This window comes from Lepidochelys kempii, chromosome 9 (genome assembly GCF_965140285.1).
Source record: "Lepidochelys kempii isolate rLepKem1 chromosome 9, rLepKem1.hap1, whole genome shotgun sequence".
NCBI lineage: Eukaryota > Metazoa > Chordata > Testudines > Cheloniidae > Lepidochelys > Lepidochelys kempii.
In genome coordinates this window covers 8,532,407-8,547,195 of record NC_136388.1, presented here as the reverse complement: position 1 = coordinate 8,547,195, position 14,789 = coordinate 8,532,407, and the positions used below count along the sequence as shown (strand labels likewise).

The window sequence follows — 14,789 nt, the reverse complement described above, 5'->3', positions numbered from 1 at the left end:
AGGCGGTCCCCCCCTTCCCCCGGGGGTTGTACGGGGGGGGGCACCTAACGCCCGTCCCTACTGGCGCTGCCCACAGGTGGAGCAGACAGGGGCAGAACCCAGGCGCCCGGGACTCCCCACTCAGGGGGCGGAAGCGGAAACGGACGAGCCCCGTTTCCGCCCGTCAGGCGAGCCGCGAGGAAGCCCGTACGCATGCGCAGCCCCTGCCCGGGGGCGGGGGGGGAGCAAGCGCTTCCGCCCCGCACTGACATGGCGGCTCCGCGTGGGCTCGAGCGGGCGCAGGGCGGCCGGAAGTGAGGTTCGGAGCCCCTGCCGCGCGCTCGCCGCCCCGCGCTCGCCATGGCCGGGATCCTCTTCGAGGACATCTTCGACGTGAAGGACATCGACCCCGAGGGCAAGAAATTCGACCGGGGTGAGTCAGGCCGGGGTCTCCCTCCCCCGGGGCTCCTCCCGCCAGGGCGCGAGAGGGAACCGCCCCATAACCCCCTCCACCCCCCGGATCTGGGGCTGGATCGGGACCCAGGCCCCGGGGGGGAACAGCCCCATAACCCCCTCCACCCCCCGGATCTGGGGCTGGATCGGGACCCAGGCCCCGGGGGGGAACAGCCCCATAACCCCCTCCACCCCCCGGATCTGGGGCTGGATCGGGACCCAGGCCCCGGGGGGGAACAGCCCCATAACCCCCCACCCCCCGGATCTGGGGCTGGATCGGGACCCAGGCCCCGGGGGGGAACAGCCCCATAACCCCCTCCACCCCCCGGATCTGGGGCTGGATCGGGACCCAGGCCCCGGGGGGGAACAGCCCCATAACCCCCCACCCCACTGGATCTGGGGCTGGATCGGGACCCAGGCCCCGGGGAGAACAGCCCCATAACCCCCCACCCCCCGGATCTGGGGCTGGATCGGGACCCAGGCCCCGGGGGGGAACAGCCCCATAACCCCCCACCCCACTGGATCTGGGGCTGGATCGGGACCCAGGCCCCGGGGGGGAACAGCCCCATAACCCCCTCCACTCCACTGGATCTGGGGCTGGATCGGGACCCAGGCCCCGGGGGGGAACAGCCCCATAACCCCCTCCACTCCCCGGATCTGGGGCTGGATCGGGACCCAGGCCCCGGGGGGGAACAGCCCCATAACCCCCCACCCCACTGGATCTGGGGCTGGATCGGGACCCAGGCCCCGGGGGGGAACAGCCCCATAACCCCCTCCACCCCCCGGATCTGGGGCTGGATCGGGACCCAGGCCCCGGGGGGGAACAGCCCCATAACCCCCCACCCCACTGGATCTGGGGCTGGATCGGGACCCAGGCCCTGGGGGGGAACAGCCCCATAACCCCCTCCACCCCCCGGATCTGGGGCTGGATCGGGACCCAGGCCCCGGGGGGGAACAGCCCCATAACCCCCTCCACCCCCCGGATCTGGGGCTGGATCGGGACCCAGGCCCCGGGGGGGAACAGCCCCATAACCCCCTCCACCCCCCGGATCTGGGGCTGGATCGGGACCCAGGCCCCGGGGAGAACAGCCCCATAACCCCCTCCACCCCCCGGATCTGGGGCTGGATCGGGACCCAGGCCCCGGGGGGAACAGCCCCATAACCCCCTCCACCCCCTGGATCTGGGGCTGGATCGGGACCCAGGCCCCGGGGGGAAACAGCCCCATAACCCCCTCCACCCTCCGGATCTGGGGCTGGATCGGGACCCAGGCCCCGGGGGGGAACAGCCCCATAACCCCCTCCACCCTCCGGATCTGGGGCTGGATCGGGACCCAGGCCCCGGGGGGGAACAGCCCCATAACCCCCTCCACCCTCCGGATCTGGGGCTGGATCGGGACCCAGGCCCCGGGGGGAAACAGCCCCATAACCCCCCACCCCACTGGATCTGGGGCTGGATCGGGACCCAGGCCCCGGGGGGGAACAGCCCCATAACCCCCTCCACCCTCCGGATCTGGGGCTGGATCGGGACCCAGGCCCCGGGGGGGAACAGCCACATAACCCCCCACCCCACTGGATCTGGGGCTGGATTGGGACCCAGGCCCCGGGGGGGAACAGCCACATAACCCCCTCCACCCTCCGGATCTGGGGCTGGATCGGGACCCAGGCCCCGGGGGGGAACAGCCCCATAACCCCCCACCCCACTGGATCTGGGGCTGGATTGGGACCCAGGCCCTAAGGGGAGCAGGCCCCTTAACTCCCCCCCCTTCGTTTTGAGGGCTGGATTGGGACTGAGGCCCCAGGGGGACAGGTTCCATAACACCCCCCAACCCCAGATCTGAGGCTAAATTGGAATTGAGGCCGTAGAGGGGACAGGTCCAATAACACCTCCTTCCCCCTGGGATCTGGGGCAGGATCTGGACCGAGGGCCTAGAGACGAAAGGCCCCGTATTTCATGTGTTGCTGTTTCCGCTCCTTCTCTTCCAGTTTCCCGCCTGCACTGTGAAAGTGAGTCTTTCAAAATGGACCTAATCCTGGATGTGAATATACAGATCTACCCCGTGGACCTGGGTACGTATGTAGGATGCCCGCAGGCTGGCAACTGATCATCCCTGTAACAGGCAGCACCTGTTGAGCAAGAGCCAGCTGCTGGCAGAGGTGCCCATAACACTGAGGGCTTGTCTACCCAGGATACGAATGCAAGTTAAGGAAAGGTGTGCATCTGAAGTGTATGATTTAAAGTGCAGTAAGCCCTCACATGCATGCTGCCATTCTGAAGGAAAGAGGCCTTGGATGCGTTCAGTGCATTTAATTACTTAGGTCCAGTGGCCACGAACAGCTGTGATGTGAGGAGAGATGCTCTTCACCTGCCTGACAGCTCCATGAACCCTGGGGTCCGTGCTACTCCAAGCGCATCACCTGGCATCTGGATGCGCTGCTGAGTGTCCCTGATCACCTTCTCTGGAGCTGGGAGCCCTGAATATTGTGTTCCCTGTTGACTGGGCAGATCGGGCTAGGAGCCAGTTTGCACGTAGCTCGCTCGTCTCTGCCATCGAGCACCTTTGAATTAACATACAGCTAGTACTCCTGGTGTGCTCTGGTTTCTGTGTTGCTCCCTTTTTCCCTGCCCTTGTGTGCATGAGAATATGCGGCCTGTGACAGATGTGGCTGTGAGCAGCTGGCCTCCTTGGAGGCTTGCCTTTTACCTCCTGCTCTCTATTGTGTGGTTCAGGTGACAAATTCCGCCTGGTTATCGCCAGCACTTTGTATGAAGATGGGACCCTGGATGATGGGGAGTATAATCCCACTGACGACAGGCCGTCCAGGTAATGGGGCAGTCCTCAGTATGAATTCCCCTTGGGTCGGGTATGGTCAACTCTTGTGGGGATCCAAGCTGGCTGAGGGCAGTGAACCAAGGGGTACTGACAGTGGGGAAAGCGTGGAGTTGGGGAGCTACCATGGGTCAGCGTCGCTGCCTGATGACTTTGGCCTTTAAACACCTGGGAGAAGGGGCTAACGAGTTCCCAGCCTTTGTCTGGTGGAGTCCCCTTGTGGTCTGTTGGCAGCGGGGTACTGCTCTGTCTCCTGGCGCATTTGATTGGTGCCCGCTCTTTTGTCCTGCCCCCATTCACTTTTCCTCTCTCTCGGTTTTCCTTCTCATCTTTAACTTTTATCCAATCTCTGTTTCTTTTTTGGTTTCTAAATTCTCTTGTGACTGTGACTATTTATACATCATCACTGTCATATCTGAGCAGCCCCTACCTGTTCTTGGCGGCCCTGGGTCTGTAGCTCCCGCTTCCTACTCACCAGGGGGTACTTGCTGCTTTGGCCGGCGGTGTCCATTGGTGACTCAGTAGGGCTGGATTGCACATCTCTTGAGCGTCCCTGTGTGCTGTGGGGGCAGAGGCCAAACTGTGCTTATGTGGCTGGCTACGTTCGGGGCCATTGCAGGAGTGCAGAGGGCCCCAGGTGGTTTTCCAGGAACCATCTGGTGCTTTACCCTGGTGGATGTTTGCTTTGGGCAGGAGGGTCAGGTCTGTGGGTGTGCGCCTCTCTCAACCCCGGTGTCTTGTTGCACGCAGGGCCGACCAGTTTGAATATGTGATGTACGGGAAGGTGTACAGGATTGAGGGCGATGAAACATCCACAGAGGCAGCCACACGCCTGTAAGTGCCCTGCTTGCCCCTACCCCCATGCCACTCCCCTGTTGTCCACGAGAGGTGGTACGGTTCTGTGCCCCTCCAAAGGGCACCCATCCACTGAGGCAGCCACACGCCTGTAAGTGCCCTGCTTGCCCCTACCCCCCATGCCACTCCCCTGTTGTCCACGAGAGGTGGTGCGGTTCTGTGCCCCTCCAAAGCGCGGTGCCTGGAGCTTGGGGTAGTCAAGGGAGAGGGCAACATGGTCCTGCCCAGAGTCCCTAGTGGATCCCTAAGGGGAACACCGGGGCACTGAGCGCTGTCCACTGCACTCCTCTCACGTAGCAGGCTCCTAATTCCCAGAGGTGATGGCTGGAGGCCATAGCCAGGGGCTCCCTTTAGCCACGAGTAGGGCCGCTGACACTGGGGAGGTGAGCAACTGTGGCTGCCTCTTGGCTACTCAGGCTTCTGGAACCTGGGTGTGATGCCCCCGCCCTGATCCATGGGATCCTGTTCTCACCTCTGCCCCTCTCCTGCCCTAGTTCTGCCTACGTGTCCTACGGTGGTCTGCTCATGAGACTCCAGGGAGACGCCAACAACCTGCACGGCTTTGAAGTGGATTCCAGGGTTTACCTCCTGATGAAGAAACTGGCCTTCTAACCGCAGGGGGCCGAGCAGCTGGGGACTGCGGCTGCAGCTGGGACCCTGCCTCACACGCAGGCTTTGCAAATCGACAGGGCCTTGCTGGCCGAGACTGGGACCCTTGTGTTCAACGGCCGCTGGATTTCAGCTCTTTTGGCCCATCAGGACCCTCTGGAGTGACGCAAAAAGGGAGCCACTAGGCTGTTGTACTCCCTGCTGGTCCAGATCCCTGCGCCACCTGCAATTCTGCCAATGATGCCCCTCTGCTGGGGCCTGCAGCCCACTCCTGTTCCAGGCCAGCGGTCTGCCCCTCGTGAGCAGGGGGATAGGCAGGTCCCTGGCTGGAGGCGATGGTGAGTGGCTGCCGTGTGTGCCGCAGGCTCCTTTCCAGACCCCTCCTTTCCCATACTGGCTGTGGGGCTGCTTCCCTGTCGGCTCCACTCTGCTGGCTGCATGGCAAAAGTCTGCACCGTTTCCAGCAGTCCTTGTGTTTCGTGGCCTCTGTGTTGGCTGGGAGCAGGAGAGGGAATCGTTATGAGCCAGCCCCACCTGGTTCTTTACTAAAGTGGGTTCTTCGGATGTGTCTCTGCTTAGGTCACTCTAGCACGTGTGAGATGTGGGGGCGGGGAGATGAGAGGTGCCAAGGAGATGCGACATTGTGAGACTGGCCAGGACTAGGACCACAGGGATCGAATCAAACGCTTCAGCCCCAGCAGATTGCTACGCTCTGGTGTGAGAGCTCCAGTCCCGACGTCCTGCTTAAACCATCGGCAGTGACACAGCTAAAACCACTGGTGTTTAAGATGGGGAGTTCACCTCTTTCTGCACTCTGGCTTCTAGGTGCGCAGACCTGACTGTGTCGGTCCCTTGTTTCAGGCACGGCTGCACTAGTTACACTGGAAAGTTTCCTTTGCGACTCTAAGAGCTAGATGCTTCATTTTGTCTCCGAGTTGACTCTGCTATTGTCCCCCCTTCCCCATGCCAGTCATTTCTGGCTATATCCAGACTGTGACCCTGGGTTACGACTGTAAAAAGTTTTGGGATCCGCTACTTGTCCAGCCTCAATAAAAAGGGGAGAGGGCTCCCCCTGCCGGAGAGCTTGTGAGCCAAGTCTTCCAACACATGGGGTGGCCCTTAGTGACCGGACACAGGTAGAGTTTTTCCAAAGTAGCTATGGCAGTAAAAGTCCACTCCACCTGCGAAAAGGGGCTTTTGCCAATAGAGTTTTTTGTTTGGGGGGCTGGGACAAGCTCTGCCGGCCCAGGGGCTCGTGCCCTTTCTGGTGGAGGGAAGGCCTGAAAGCCAGATGCAGAGCCAGCCAGTGAAACCAGACGCAGCTCTATTGAGCATGCTCAATCTCGCTGATTTCATTCGTGGGCTGGATCCTGGCCCTTAGATTCCTTTCTGCTGCCTGGAGTTTCCTTAGTGAAAAATCCACTCTGATCAGAGGTGCGAATGGCCCCGAAACTCCCAGGAGAGCCGAGAACGGGAGTGGGGTGGCAGGCAGTGGGGATTGGGTTTTAGAGGGGGCGTGGAGGAAGAATGCAGCAGGCTGAAGGAAGTGTCTGCGTGACGTACTGCGTGTAGCGTAGACATGGTCTCTATAATGCTGTCTCCTTCCATGTAATTCAGCCTAGAAATTGCTGCAGGGTAGGGGTGAGAGGGGAGATGCCTGCGAGATGCTTTAGCCTGGGAAGAGGCTAGGCTAGGAGAAAGTGTGAGAGCCGGAGCTTGCTCTGTTTCTAGAAAAGGCACCTGTCTGCCTGCCGTTCCTGCAGTGGCCGCAGGAGGGCGCTGGATACCTCATTCTTAGGGGAGGGTGGGGCTGGTTCTCAGCCCCCACACACATCCTCCAGAGCAGGATAGGGAGCTGGGTGGAGGAGAGAGTCTGGCGCCCCCCTGTGCATGGGCCCCCAGCGAGCAGGCCTGGGTCCCAGCGCTAGCCCCAGATCCCACAGTTGCCAGTGAGCTTTGCACCCCCGCTAAGCGAGATCACAGGGCTCTTTAGAAAAATAAGCTCTTTAATCATAAGACGTTTTCCCAGTAAAAGACACCCGCCCCCTTCCTGATCCTTAACTCTAGCGAGCAGCCCGAATCCGTCTCCTTTCCGCTTCCACCGTCGTGATAAGCAGCAAGTGCAGCAGCACCCTCCCTGCGGGGAGGCTGGGCTGCGGTGACGCATGGAGAGCTGGGGGCACGAGCCTTGGGGCTGCAGGGTCGTGCACCCGCAAGTGCCTTAGCCCACAGCAGCGTTCTGCCGGCTGATCCCCTGGCACAGCGAGTCCCCCGCCCCGCCGTGCTGGGCTGGATTACACAGTGGTTGGCTGGAGACAGGGCTGGTGGATGGGGAGTGAGTTCTCTCACATGTGCCCTGGGGCGGGGACGAGTCCGCACGTGTTGCATGTGTGTTGGTTGGATTCAGAGGCCCCATGCCAATGAGTCCTGCCTCACTGTGTGCCCACAGGAGCTCCTCCCTGGAGGGCAGCGTCCTCTCCCTTTCCTGGGATGTGCAGAGCTGACACTGCATCCTCTGGCCCCAACCAGTCTCATGGGGGCCAGGCCCCTTTTTGCTCAGCTCTAAAGTCTTCGCTGTGAGTCGATATTGACCAATGCAGAAATGGGGGGGGCCTCTCTAGGACTGAAGGAGCCCCTTTTCTGTCCTTGGGTGTGACCTCCTCTGCTCCAGCAGGGTCCTCTCCGCCCTGCTCTTCCCCCAATCGCTGGAGAGTGGGAGGGGGCAGGATATGCTTCCTTCCCACCTTGTCTCCACCTGTGGTCTGGTGGGTGCCTCCATCATGAGGCAGGGCTTTCACTGTCCCCTTGAGGCAGCTGGGGACATGGGGTGCTTGGGGGCTCTGGCACCCTTTGGCTTCCTTCCCGGCAGAAATCCTTTGCCAGGTCATGGAACAGGAAGCGCAGCTTGCCTTGCACAAGCTGCCGGTAGACCAGGAAGATTACGCTGGGGTGGCTCTGTAGGGTTGTCCGGGAGGTGCGGTCCGGCTGCCAGGCACTGACCTGTCCCAAGACAGAAAATGGGCACTCAAACACACAGCTTCCCCCGCCCTGAGCAATCCCCTTCAGCGTCACCGTCTGGGGCCAAATCTGCAGCTGGGACTCCAGGCTTAGAGAGGAGCAAGGTGAGCTCTTCACCCTGCTGTAATGGGGGTGGGCTGGGCAGGGCTGATGGGGGCAGAGGGGCAAGGCTGGGGCTGGGCAGAAGGGGTCTCACCTGCCAGCTGAAGGTCTGCAGGAGCAGGAGGAAGGAGTTGGCTTTCTTGTAGAGCTGCCCCAGGAGGGCAGCCGCACACTCCTGCCTCACATGGCCCTGCACAGCGGTCACCGCGTCCACCAGCAGCGCCAGGTCACCGAGGATTTCCTGCCTTTTTGTCTCATTCTGACAGGGACAGAGAAGGGGGAGGGGGGGCGTGAGTGCCTGGCCCCAGTGCTGCAGGGGTTGGGGCCCCCTAGCCGCAGGCAGGGACTCAGGGGTGAGAGCCCCAGTCCTTCCCACATCTCCTAACCCAGCAGCCTGATGGAAAAGTGGACGCTGGCATCACCCCACCAGCAGGGGGCGAGGGAGCCTGCAAGGGGGATCCCTAGAGAGCAAGACTGCCCCCTGTTGAGCCCATGGGCGGCAGCAGCCAGCAGAGGAACAAATATCTCCCTCCCCTCAGGGACTCCTCCCTGTGTCTGCTGCCCCCTCTGTGATGGGCTGAGTGATCATCTTCCCCCTCGTGGCCAGGAAAGAGCTGGAACTCCTGGGCCCACCCCACCCCACGCCTGTCCCCCAGGGCCTCTGGCCTTACTCACTGTCTTTGTTTTCCATTCCCGGAGGCTGAAGTCCACCATGGGCAGAGGAAGGGGCTGGGAGAGTGAGGGGAGCTCCTGGCACTGGCTCTATGGGGAGAGGAGGTGGAAAGCACCGAGTGAGATGCCAACAGGCCTAGGAGAGCCCAGCCCGTGAGGCCAGCTCTAGGGGCAAGAGACGGAATGAGCACAGGCTCAGGAGGAGTGGAGGCGTCGCTGGGGCTGTGCCGCACAGCTGGCCAGGCAGGATATTTCTCTGCCTTCCTGCCTCTGAAGTTTGTGTGATCCCAGCCTCTCCCACCAGGGGGCGCTGTAGGGGGCCAGGCAGGAGGAACGCTGGCTGTGGGGGGAGCTCCCAGCTGTGCCAGTCCCAGCCTCTCCCACCAGGGGGTGCTGTAGGGGTTCAGGCGGAAGCGCTGGCTGTGGGGGAGCTCCCAGCAGGGGGTGCTGTAGGGGGCCAGGCAGGAGCACTGGCTGTGGGGGAGCTCCCAGCCTCTCCCAGCAGGGGGTGCTGTAGGGGCTCAGGCGGAAGCGCTGGCTGTGGGGGAGCTCCCAGCAGGGGGTGCTGTAGGGGGCCAGGCAGGAGCACTGGCTGTGGGGGAGCTCCCAGCCTCTCCCAGCAGGGGGTGCTGTAGGGGGCCAGGCAGGAGCACTGGCTGTGGGGGAGCTCCCAGCCTCTCCCAGCAGGGGGTGCTGTAGGGGCTCAGGCGGAAGCGCTGGCTGTGGGGGAGCTCCCAGCAGGGGGTGCTGTAGGGGGCCAGGCAGGAGCACTGGCTGTGGGGGAGCTCCCAGCCTCTCCCAGCAGGGGGTGCTGTAGGGGGCCAGGCAGGAGCACTGGCTGTGGGGAGCTCCCAGCGATGCCAGCCCCAGCCTCTCCCAGCAGGGGGCTCTGTAGGGAGAAGGGCAGGAGGGCTGGCTGAGGGGGAGCTCCCAGCAGGGGGCGCTGTAGGGGCCCGAGCAGGAGCGCTGGCTGTGGGGAGCTCCCGGTTAGCCGGGCTGGAGCGTGTCTCCTTACCACTCTCTTCTCCATGTCCTTGGCTTCGCTGATGTACTTCTGGATCAGCCGGTTGTCGCAGACCAGCCGGGCCGGGCTCGCCCTGGACAGCTTGATGTGGAGGAGGAATGCTGTGAGGAACAGCAGCCCTGAGGGCAACCAAAGGGAAAGACAGCATGGGCCAGACTTCCCCGAGGGCAGAGCCCAGCCAGGAGACCTGCGCGCCCGCTCCATGGGGAAAAGCCCAAGAATCTCCCCTAGTTTGCCTCCCCACACCCCACCCAAGGAGAGCTGTGCCCCCATCTCACACCCACAGGTCAGTTCTTGGGCCGTTCTCCAGGGCTAGCACAGGCCTATTGTCCCGTCTCTAGGCCCCTGGGGCTTTTACCTGGCTACATGCTGGCCCTGTCTGTGTTGCCCTCTCCTGGTTTCAGCACCTGCGGTTATTTAGTTGGTGCGCAGCCAGGCGTGGCTCACCCGCCCCTCCCTGCAGCCTGTGGGTGCCCCATTGATGGAGACTCATGCTGGGCCACACGTGCTTCTCCAGCTGTTTCTCCTGCCTTCTCCTTCCGGGTAGTCACGCACCCCACCCACTACCTGCCAGGCAGGACAGTGATTTACTTGTCCGCCCTGAGGCCGGCGCTTTAAGTCAAACCAAGCTGAGCTCCAAAACCGAGCCAGTCACCCCTGGCCCAGTGCTGGTCACCTGCCTAGCTTTCTGTCCCACTGGGAATGGGACCACCCCCTCCTCCATCCCCCTCCCCTCCTACCCAGCACTGGAGCACGGTCGAACGTGTGAGAAAAGTCAAAGGCAGCCCATGCACTCGTCCTTTAACACGTGTGAAACTGCTCACGTTCCAGCTCAGGCCTAAACTTTCACTCCGCTAGCCTAGCTCACGTTAAAGTCCACACTGTCTTGTCGACACAGCTTTGATCCCTGTCTAGCCAAGAGCAGGGCAAAGGAGGGGCTGGGCCTGATCGCCCCTGTGTGGGCCCCCGCGTCGCCATTCACCGCTGTGCACGAATTCTCTGCTTGCCAGCAGGGGGTGTCTGATACACCCACCTGCACAGGTGTAAATGACCCACGGTGCCAGGCATGGAGAATTGGGTACGGTGGGTGCTTTGTTTAAAAAAAGAGCTGTTTCTTTCCAAAGCAACTCGGGTCTGGGGAGGGATGAGGGGATCTGCCAGGCAAATGGGTGGCAGAAATGTGAGAAGGAGAAACGGATCAAGAGGGAAACAGTTTTAAGGTTAGGGAATCTTCCCAGAGATGCCCTCTGGCCCCAGTAAGGGAGCCGGCAGGCTGCTGGGATGGATTAACATGTGTGTTGCCCCACAGGTGGCTAGGGCATCTTCAGACAGAAAGCCCCTTTGTGGTGGTGACTGGTGTTATGAACTGGTCTAGGGTGGTGCTGACAGCCCTCTACCAAATCAGGCCTTGCTGTGCTTGGTGCTGTACAAACACACTGAGACAGTCCCTGCCCTGATTAGCTCACAGTCCAAACAGACAAAGGGTTGGAAGCAGAACAGAGAGGAGAGGTGACTGGCCCAAGCCCCTGCAGCATGTCCATGGCAGGACCAGAACCCGGGTCTCCTAGCTCAGGGCCCTACCCACCGGGCCATATGGCTGTTACTAGCTAAGGGGCTTTGGAAGGCCGTGCCAGGCTGAACGTCAGCGGGTTTCCAAACAGAAGCCCTTCCCTGAACTGCTAACTCCTGGAGAGTAACCGTCCCAGGTAAGCAGCTCATTTCCCTCCCACTCGCAACCGCATCAGCTTGGGCCAGGCAATGTCCCCATGCTAGCCCCGTGTCGTTTCACTTTCGGCTTCTCAGGGAGCAGCTGCAACCACAGGTGCGGGAATGTGGCAGGGGAAGGCTGAGGCCATCTCCAACGCTTTCCAATGGACTGAGACGACAGCAGAACAAATGTGACTATTACAGCCGGAAAACAATGGTAAAAGGACATTACAGTTGCAAAGTCAAGCCCCGCAACCTTCCCTTGGCCCACTTGTGCGGATGCGCTGCGGCCGTCACAGCTGCTTGCCAACAGCAGAGGAATGGTGAGAGGCAAGACTTCTGGGATCGATTCCAGATTGCGGAGGGGAGTGTGATCTAGTGGTTACAACCCCTTCTTTAACAGTCCACCCAGCATATACCTGCTGCAGCCTGTCTCTGCCACCGTTTACCTAGATCCCCCCACACACAGCCGATCTCTGTCCCCCAGCTCCTTGCCCACCCCCACTCTAACAAGTTCTCTGCCCCCTTCTGCAGCCAGTCTCCAGGCACCCCCAATCCTCTCTCCTGTGCGTCTGTCCAGTTTCCTCGCCAGTTCCCCCGCTGCCTGGGCCCCAGCAGGCGGCGTGCCGAGAGCACAGGAGAGTCTCAGACCGCTGATGTCCAGAGCAACAATTGCAGGGAAAGGCCAGCTGAGGGTGGGACATGCTCATTTGCCCTCTGCGGATGGGGTCTGGCTGCAGCCTGGGCACTGCGAGGGTTGGAGCATGCTCAGTGCAGATGAAAACTTTGGGGAATTTAGCTGCCAAACTAGAACAAATCTCTTTTGCAAACTGAGATTTTTTCAGCGGCTTATAACGTGGCCGAATTTGGGTTGGTTTTCACAGGGTTGGCAAAAGGCAAATCACTCCCACCAGGGCAACCCTTCTGCCAAATCTCAAAGCCTTACTCCAAAGCTGGGGAGTGCGAGAGCTTCCCAGCCAAACACTTGCATGTGTTTTCTTAACATGGGCAAAACGACATATTTTCCTCTCCTCTAACAGAATCGTTTTAGCTGAAACTTTCCCAAAAGATTCAGCCGGAGGCAGATCCCAGGCATGGAAAATTTCAACATGAATGGTTAAAGTGTGGCAAACAAGGTCTCCCAAAGGGAGACCATGAGCTCTAGGCCACCCTCCCTCTAGAATTAGGGTTCTACACCCTGAAACATTAGACCCACCTACTTGACAGTGCCCCTTGGCAGGAGAACCGCAAGTATCCACTGCAAAAGTGAAATGGGGCCATGTTTCCTGCTGGGCTCCATCCCCAGGAAGCGGGGCAGCGATAGGGGAGGATAAATGGTTTCCTTAGCTGGCCGTGTGCGTCGCACTCTCATCCCGCTGATAAGGCGCGTTTGCACCGCGAGCGATTCTGGACGCAGGTTCCTCTTCGGTGGCCTCAGCACAGACGCGGACGGGCTCTACGTCGTGGGCGGCGTCACACGCGGCTCAGAGCATTTCGGGGAATGCCAGTGTCCTCTGTACAGTGCGTCCCAGAAACCCCCACCCTGCCCCACGCAGCCCCCGGGCCCTGCACTCTCCAGAGGCAGCGACCCTTCCTGCAGTGACTGCTGGGGGGCCGATTCCCCGCACTCAGAGCCCTGGGTCTCTAACAGAGACGCGCTAGTTCCAGGGGAGTCCTGAGCTTGGGACGGGGATTCTCTGGCCTGTGGGTGAGCTCGCTCCGCTCGGCCGGTGAGTCTGTGAGCTCAGGAGCCTGGCGTCTCCCCTTGAGTCCCCTGGGAGAGGCTCCTTGCTACTCAGCTGCTTTGAGCATCCCAGGCCTTTGCTGTAGCGGCCCTGCCCTGCCCATCAGTCCCCATCAACCCCACCCAGCCCAGCCCTGACCCTCCGTTTCCATCACTCCCGCCCGGCCCGGCCCTGTCCCTCCATCTCCATCACTCCCGCCCGGCCCTGCCCTGCCCCTCCGTCCCCATCACCCCCACCCGGCCCTGCCCCTCCATCTCCATCACTCCCGCCCGGCCCGGCCCGGCCCCTCCATCCCCATCACCCCCACCCGGCCCTGCCCCTCCATCTCCATCACTCCCGCCCGGCCCGGCCCGGCCCCTCCATCCCCATCACTCCCACCCAGCCCTGCCCCTCTGTCTCCATCACTCCCGCTCGGCCCGGCCCTGCCCTGCCCCTCCGTCCCAATCAGTCCCACCCGGCCCGGCCCGGCCCTGCCCCTCCGTCTCCATCACTCCCACCCGGCCCTGCCCCTCTGTCTCCATCACTCCTGCCTGGCCTGGCCCTGCCCCTCCGTCTCCATCACTCCCACCCGGCCCTGCCTTGCCCCTCCATCTCCATCATTCCCACCTGGCCCTGCCCTGCCCCTCCGTCCCCATCACCCCCACCCGGCCCTGCCCCTCCATCTCCATCACTCCCGCCCGGCCCGGCCCGGCCCCTCCATCCCCATCACTCCCACCCAGCCCTGCCCCTCTGTCTCCATCACTCCCGCTCGGCCCGGCCCTGCCCTGCCCCTCCGTCCCAATCAGTCCCACCAGGCCCGGCCCGGCCCTGCCCCTCCATCTCCATCACTCCCACCTGGCCCTGCCCTGCCCCTCCATCCCCGTCATCCCCTGGTCACTGCCCCTTCACTGCCACCAGACTCACTTGGCCCCTGCCTCTCCCTCCCCATCAGCCCAGCCCTGCCCTCCCATCCCTGGCAGCCCCCCCGCCCCCATCCCCAGTCCCCTACAGTGTGAAAGCCTCCGATGCACGGACAGGTTGATCTGGGCCGTGTGATGGGAACAAGGTTGTGAGCCAAGCAGGGGCTGGCCTGCTCCCTCTTCCTCGGCTGGCGCTCGGTGCTGAGGCTGTTTGGGGCAGGGGCCGGCAGGTTGGGGATTCCCTTTCCTGAAGGACTGAGAGTGGGCAAAGCAGTGAGAGACGCCCCATCAGCCCGGGGGGACGGGGTGCTCTGAGTGACCCGGGGCTGGAGGGCAGTCTGTGGCACCCGGGGGCACTTGGGCTGTCTCAGGCCGGCACAGTCACTGACGTTACAGGCCTGGGAAGTGCCCAGCCAATAGCTCTGAGCCCCACATTCCCAAGGGGGAGAGGCCTCATCCCCGCAGTCATGGGCACAGCCCTGGACACTGGGCTGCAGGGACCAGTCCTGCCCTGGACCAAGCAGGGCCCGCTCTGGAGCTCTGTCTATCCCTGTCCAGGTGTGAGACTCCACCCCCCTCCCCATGCCCAGACTTGGGGGGTGCCCTGTCCCTGTCCACCCCCAGCCCAGCACTCACTGTTCAACTCCATGCTAAGCTGGCCGTCTCTGCACTGCATCTTTCTCCCCGGGGCCAGCGGCTGGGCTCCTGCTCCCGTCCGGCTTCCATTTAGGGCAGCTTTAGCCCAGGCTCTTGGCAGGGCAGGAGGACTGGGCCGTGGGGCAGGGGACAGAAGAGCCCCCGAGTGACGCTGCCCAGCTCCCGCTGCCGAGTGACCACAGCAAGGCTTCCTGTTGTGTTGTTTGACCTCCGAGGGAAGGCACTGGGGCACAGAGCGCAA

General features: G+C 62.1%; 2 protein-coding genes across 2 annotated transcripts; one reads left to right on the top strand and one right to left on the bottom strand.

Annotated features, from left to right (window-relative positions):
- The first annotated feature begins 53 nt into the window (after nt 1-53).
- On the top strand, nt 54-5,806 carry POLR2H (RNA polymerase II, I and III subunit H). Its single transcript, XM_073359230.2, has 5 exons — nt 54-412; nt 2,416-2,499; nt 3,161-3,254; nt 4,011-4,094; nt 4,610-5,806. Exons 1-5 carry the CDS (start codon nt 340-342, stop codon nt 4,725-4,727), a joined length of 453 nt encoding a protein of 150 aa, XP_073215331.1. The 5' UTR covers nt 54-339; the 3' UTR covers nt 4,728-5,806.
- A 1,665-nt stretch (nt 5,807-7,471) lies between these two features.
- On the bottom strand, nt 7,472-14,540 carry THPO (thrombopoietin). The gene is made up of 5 exons (XM_073358747.1): nt 14,528-14,540; nt 9,532-9,659; nt 8,520-8,606; nt 7,939-8,103; nt 7,472-7,724 (listed from the first exon to the last, which is right to left on the bottom strand). The coding sequence occupies exons 1-5, from the start codon at nt 14,538-14,540 to the stop codon at nt 7,503-7,505; spliced, it is 615 nt and encodes a 204-aa protein (XP_073214848.1). The 3' UTR covers nt 7,472-7,502.
- Nucleotides 14,541-14,789: the final 249 nt, after the last annotated feature.